Source organism: Clupea harengus, unplaced genomic scaffold, assembly GCF_900700415.2.
Source record: "Clupea harengus unplaced genomic scaffold, Ch_v2.0.2, whole genome shotgun sequence".
Lineage (NCBI taxonomy): Eukaryota > Metazoa > Chordata > Actinopteri > Clupeiformes > Clupeidae > Clupea > Clupea harengus.
The window spans coordinates 19,299-26,346 of record NW_024880144.1 but is presented as its reverse complement, the minus strand read 5'-3'; the positions used below and the strand labels follow the sequence as shown (position 1 = coordinate 26,346).

At 41.2% G+C, this 7,048-nt stretch overlaps 1 protein-coding gene across 1 annotated transcript; it reads right to left on the bottom strand.

Annotated features, from left to right (window-relative positions):
* Positions 1-2,195: 2,195 nt before the first annotated feature.
* LOC122131392 (NLR family CARD domain-containing protein 3-like) lies at positions 2,196-4,335 on the bottom strand (the record flags this gene model as incomplete). Its single annotated transcript, XM_042706188.1, has 2 exons — positions 2,196-2,373; positions 2,558-4,335. Coding segments are annotated over 2 exons (1,956 nt in total), but the record flags the coding sequence as incomplete, so codon positions are not given.
* Positions 4,336-7,048: the final 2,713 nt, after the last annotated feature.

The following is a 7,048-nucleotide window of genomic DNA, read 5'->3' as shown; positions in this document are numbered from 1 at the left end:
CTCACTGCGCCATGGCAACCCATTCAGTTATTAAATAATGCCGGTTGTGTCCGTTGTTCTGGCTGGTCTAATGATGCGATCACGTGGGGCAATCCGATTAGGTATGCGGATAGCGTGCAGACGCACACCAACCGCAACCGGATTTCGAGTTTACTCACTTTGGACCCCCGATTCGAGGGAGTGCGGATACAGTGTGCGGATACAGTGCGTTCGTCTGCACGATAGGGCTATCCGGATACGGAGTTCTCCGGGTTCAGGCAAACTAGAGTCCGTCTGCATTGGGCCTGAGGTGAAGTTATGAGTGGAACTTCAGGCTTTCTTTCTTGGAATGGCCACCATTATACAAGATTAAACCTGTTTTCCTGACTGATCATAACTAAGACTGGGTCTCCAAATATTATGGTATAAAATGAATACTATCACAAGCTTGTAGCATCATACTCAAAAAGACTTGAGGTTGTAATTGTTGCCAAAGGTGCTTCAACAAAGTATTCAGCAAAGGCTGTGAATACTTCTGTACGTGTTACATTTCCGTTCTTTATTTTTGATACATTTGCAAAAAATTCTAAAATCCTGTTTTTGCTTTGTCATTATGGGGTATTGAGTGTAGATTGATGAGGGGAAAAATGACTTTAAACGATTTCAGCATAAGGCTGTAATATAACAAAATGTGGAAAAAGTGAAGCGCTGTGAATACTTTCCGGATGCACTGCATATACTCGTAATAACAATCTCATTATTTAAAACCCACACCTTGTATGTCCATGTAAAGGATTTGAACTCTTTGAAAAAGAGAACAGCTGTGTAATATTCTTAGTCTTGATATACATTTACCTGAGATTTGTTAGTTTACACTGCGGGTCCTCCTTTAGGTCTAAAAGCAGTTTGACTCCTGATTCCCCTGGATCATTTCCTCTGAGATCCAGCTCTCTGAGATGATTGGGATTTAACCTCAAGGCTGAAGTCAGACTAGAATAGCCCTCATCTGTGATGCTGCAGTCTGAGAGTCTAAGGTGAAAATGTAATCATAATTTGGTCAAGGCAAACACAACAAGACATTTACAGTGTATTTAAAGTAAGACAATTTTTGTGGCCAAATTGAAGGGATCAGCAGTTTATGACGTGAGATATATTGGATGACAGATCATTTGAAAGGTTGAAAATAATGCACACTGAGGTGGTATTACCGCCCAAAATGCAGTTCACAGTTTTAAATGCATGGTGCTTTGGTCAAGGTCCCATTGTTAATTAACTGAGCACAATTATTTTTAAACATATACTCAGATATAAACATGTCTGAGTCCTCCAGATTTTCAATTAAATAGTTTGTGATCTTGTGGTTTTCTGATTCTCTAAACATTTTATCCCAAAATATACTTGATATAAGTTTCATATGACCTTGTGTCATTCTTTCAGTGAGCTGTTTGCATGGAAAGGAAAAGTCTATGTATGTCTGAAACTTTAAATGATTTGAAAAACTGTGTAAGAAATACTGTTTGTCTGTCTGTAATAATCAGGATACTTTTCACTTAATATATTTCATCAAGAAATTGTATATGTGTGTGTGTGTGTGTGTGTGTGTGTGTGTGAAAGATGGAAACATAGAGTGATGACCCTTTACATGTGAAGAGCATGACAATTCACCATCACTGTCAAATTCACTGATATCAACTCAGTATTTGGTCTTGTGATACTCACCCTAGTATCTCCAGTTTACAGTTGGGATCCTCCAGAAGAGAAGAAAGATGCTTCACTCCTAAGTCTCCTGCTTTATTCCCTCTCAGCTGCAGCTCTCTGATGTGTGAGGGGTTTGATCTCAGTGCTGATGCAAGAGAACTGAAGCCTTCCTCTGTAATACTGCAGTTTGACAGGCTGTAGAGAGAAGTTTACTGTTAGCACTTCCATTTATAATAACAATTACCACAGTAAACAATGACTTAATTTAAATATACTTGATATATGATACTCTTGACATTTTATTTCCATCTGAGCGTTTGTCCCAAAATGTACTTAATATTAGTTTCATAAACTGAGACAACTTCGCCAGTTCATTCAGTGAGCTTTTATCATTGAAAGGGAGGATCTTCAAGTCTATGTGTGCTGAAACTTTACATGAAAATTTGAAAAAGTGTATTAAAATGTACAAAATGTCTCTTAAAACTTATTATTAAGGAATACTGAAGAATCAAAATGTGTTACCTGAGTGTCTCCAGTTCACAGTTTGGCTTCTCCAGTCCACTACAGAGTTTTTGGACCCCAATATCTCCAATACTGTTGTCACTGAGATCCACATTTTTCAGTTTTGAAGATGGTTTGCTGAGGATACATGCCAGTGCTGCACAGCTCCTTTCAGTGAGCCCACAGCTATTGAGCCTTAAGGGGAAAACATTGAGTTAATCCACCACCCTCTAGTGACTGAAATGTCTAATAGCAGTGGAAGATTTCACATGAATTTTTAATTTGATTGCTCAAAATGTGCATTAACAAGTTGGTTGGAAACCTAGCTAGTGTCATTAACCCCTCCCTTTCTGAGAATACAGACTGCCGTCATACTTACTGAGCCTTCTTAGATTCCTCCACTACTGGCTGCAGCCTTAGGAGACCTTCATCTGATCTGATGTACTTCTTCAAGTCAAACACATCCAGGTTCTGTTCTGATGTCAGCAGCACAAACACTAGAGCTGACCACTGGGCAGGTGAGAGTTCAGCTCCAGAAAGTGTCCCAGTACTCAGGAAGTTCTGGACCTCTTCCACTAAGGAGTGATCATTGAGTTCATGCAGACAGTGGAAGAGGTTGATCACCCTTTCTGATGAAGGAAGCACCCTGATCGTTTCCTTAATGTAACTGATTGTTTCTTCATTGCCCATCTGATTTTGTCCTCTCTGTAGTAGGCCATGCAGGAGAGTCTGGTTAGACTCCAGAGAGAGGCCAAGAAGGAAACGGAGGAATAGGTCAAAGCGTCCATCTTCATGCTCCAAAGCTTTGTCCACGGAATTCTTGTGTAAGATGATCATGGATTCCTCCACTGAAGGAGACCAACTCCATATCCATTTCCAAAGCTGAGTGAATATTCCAGGAGCTTGGTGTCTGGATATTATGTCATTCCTTTCAATTGCCATCATTAGAAACACATACAAAGCTGCAAGATACTCCTGGACACTTAAATGCATGAAGCAGAACACCTTATCTTGATAAAGCCCCGATTCTTCTCGAAAGATCTGGGTGCAGATGCCAGAGCATACTGCTGCCTCTCTGACTTCAATGCCACACTCTATCAGGTCTTCTTCATAAAAAATCAGATTACCCTTCTCTAACTGTTCATAAGCCAACTTTCCAAGATCAAGGATAACTTTCTGGTTCCACTGTGGATCAAGGTCCTGCACATTTTCAAACTTGCTGCTCCTCTGTTTGGTTTGAAAGATAAGGAAATAGGTATACATCTCTGTCAAAGTCTTTGGAATCTGTCCACCTCCTGAAGAGCCAAGAATCACCGTAAGAACAGTAGCAGCAATCCAGCAGAACACTGGTATGTGGCACATAATGTGGAGGCTCCTTGATAATTTGATGTGAGAGATGACTTTGCTGGCAAGATTCTGATCACTGATCCTCTTCCTGAAGTACTCCTCCTTCTGTGGGTCATTGAACCCTTGTACCTCTGTGACCCGGTCAACACAATCAGGCGGGATTTGATTGGCTGCGGCTGGTCGAGAGGTAATCCAAAGTAAAGCAGAGGGGAGCAGATTACCCTTGATGATATTTGTCAGGAGTACATCCAATGAGGCGACCTCTGTCACATCAGTGAAACTTTCATTTTTCTGAAAGTCTAGTTGGAGTCGACATTCATCCAGGCCATCGCAGATGAACAACGCTTTGTACTTCCCTTGGCTGAGAAAGGTTAACTGGTTTATTTCTGTGAAGAAGTGGTGGAGGAGATCCATCAAAGAGAGCTGTTTTTCTCTCATGAGGTTGAGCTCTCGAAAAAGCAGTGGAAATATGAAGTGAATATCCTGGTTTTCTTTTCCCTCTGCCCAGTCCAGGATGAACTTCTGAACTGAGACAGTTTTACCAATGCCAGCAACTCCTTTTGTGACAATACTTCTGATTGGTTTGACTTGGCCAGGTAAGGGTTTAAAGATGTCACTGCATTTGATTGATGTCTCCTGTCCAGCTGGTCTCTTGGATCTTGACTCAATCTGTCTGACTTCATGCTCTTCATTTACTTTTCCACTTCCTCCCTCTGTGATGTAGACCTCTGTGTAGATCTTTTCTAGAAGAGTAGAGCTTCCTTGCTTAAGTATTCCTTCACAAACACTCTTGTACTTGTTCTTGAGATTTCTTTTTCAGCTCAGTTTGACAAACTACGTCCAGCTCATCTATTTCAAAAAACAAAATAAAACACAATAAAACTTAAAAATGTTTTGCAGAGCCACTGACACTGAGGCAAAACAGATCTTTGTTGTTTTCCTAATTTTCACTAATTGATGCAAAAAAATGGAAATATGAATAAAGGAAGAATCCTTACTTTCTTGCAGTTTGTCAGCGAGATCTTTCCGCTTCATATTCCTAAGGAAGTGCAGTGCCATCTTCAGAGCCCACTCTCTGACATCACTCTCATCTTCCTCTTTACTCTCAAAGTTCTCTTGGTAATCTGGACTCAGCATCCTTTTGAATCTCTTCAGCTCATTCTTCACAAAGGTGATGATCTTCTCCTCTAACACCTAAAGTACAGATATCTGGTTACACTTTATAGTGCATTACAGAGCACAGATACACTACTTACATTTACCTAAACCTTAAACCTGGTATATGTACTGTAAGTACAAAGTAATGTTCTATTACTTAAGGATTCTCAGTATGACATATTCTATTACTCTGCATTTATTAGCATCATTACAATATTAAAAGTCCACTGTGAAAGAGTGAGACAGCAAATAATAACAGAATGCCAGGTAGCTAACCCTCCACACATATTAATATGGATTATGCGTATATATCATCATGGCTGGTATTGGATTTGTTGTGGTGTACATCTGTTTAAGAACACTGTAGAAACATGCTGCTGAATGAACTATATATAGGGTAGAGATGTAAACTACAGTTTCATCTAAAGTACAACATGTCAGCTGGACCCTGGGTTCAAAACTACCTGCCTTTAAAAACTACTGCATGACCAGTGCAGAACATTTAAGGCAGAAACTGGAACCCATGACTATTTGTTAACAATGTTGCAGAACATTAAAAATGAACAAAGAAATGGAAAAAAAGGACTGAGCCCTTCTTACATGAGACAGTGTAAGTGAAGACAGTGGAGCCTATGACCATATTTTAAAAATAACCGCTCAGTGAATTTTCCCATAGGATCAATACATATATTATATGAATACTTGTCTGTCCGAAATATTAAATATCAACTCACAGCAGCCCGCTTTATCCCTTAATGCATTTGTTGAACATGGACTATATTCTCTCTCCCTGGTAAGGTACTGATCCTTCTCTAAAGGTCTGGGTGATAATGCCAATGTGTACTGAATCTCTGACATCAATGCCAGTCAGGTCTTCTTCTTGAAAGATCAGACTGCCCTTCTCTAACTGGTCATAGGCTCCCAAGAGCAAGGAGACTGCAGTAGATTCACTGGTACTCTAACCATCGCTGTCTGTTCTCTTGTGTGCAGTGGATTCACTGGTACTGTAACCATCGCTGGCTGTTCTCTTGTGTGCAGTGGATTCACTGGTACTGTAACCATCGCTGGCTGTTCTCTTGTGTGCAGTGGATTCACTTGTACTGTAACCATTGCTGGCTGTTCTCTTGTGTGCAGTGGATTCACTGGTACTGTAACCATCGCTGGCTGTTCTCTTGTGTGCAGTGGATTCACTGGTACTGTAACCATCACTGGCTGTTCTCTTGTGTGCAGTTTTCTCCATTGCTGTGAACTAAAAACTACGCACCTAAACTTCCACTGCTGATCGAAACTCCCTCACTAATAGATCACTAATGTTTACAGAGGATACAAAAGAGGTCAATATGTTATATACACTTTGCCATTCAAAAGTTTGAAATAAATGTTTGTATTCATCAAATAGGGTGCAAAATGATAAGAGAATGTTATGAAGGCAGTGCCAAGGCTGTATTAATGATTCCTGTTTGAAGCAACAATGTATGTGTGTTTGGATGTCTATTGGATGTGCTTTATATATACATGTATGTGCGTTTGTATGTCTATTGCTAAAGGATGTGCTTAATATATACATGTATGTGTGTTTGGATGTCTATTGCTATAGGTTGTATAGTGTTATTGGTTGTGGAGCACCTAGACTTTGGGGTCAGAGTTCAGGAGTTGCGTCTACCAGAGCTCAAGTATGGCCACCGAATCTGGGAGCTCTTCATGGGCCTACCTGACAAAGATGAAGAGGTAGGTGTGTGTGTGTGTGGGGGGGGGAGTTTCTGATGTTTTTATCCACCTGTAGATTTGCGCCTCCTGCCTCTCTCTTACGCCCCCTGCTGGTTCAACACACCTGCCTCAGTCACCTTCCCAGTCCCCTGATTGGCTGATTACCTGCACCTGTCACTCCCTCCCCCACTATAAAAACTCCTCACTCCCTTCACTACTTTTTCTGGCCTTGTTGTAGAAGGACTAATCTCTATGAGCATCAAGTTCCTGACTCTACGTCCCCCTCGATCGTCCCAGGCCTATTCCCCAACTTCCAGGTCTTTCGAAATCTACAGTTCTTTTCCGAGGTCCCTCACTCTAGTGTTCCCTCACTCTAGTGTTCCCCTGATCTAGTGTTCCCTCATGCTACGTTTCCATTAGGACGTTATTCGTCCCGCTCTCATTGGGAATGAATGGAGACGATGTCCCGTCTGTCGAGCAATGAACCGTCGACGCCTGCCTTCCAAAGTTGACGAATCTTTAACTCTATGCAAATGCAGACCAGGCGGTAACCAATCAGTTTGACGTGTGTGAGAATTGGCAGCTGAAGTTGTGCAGATGGGCGGGAGTAATCAAAAAAATCAAAGCAAGATGGCGGAGTCTCGGGATTCTGTTACTG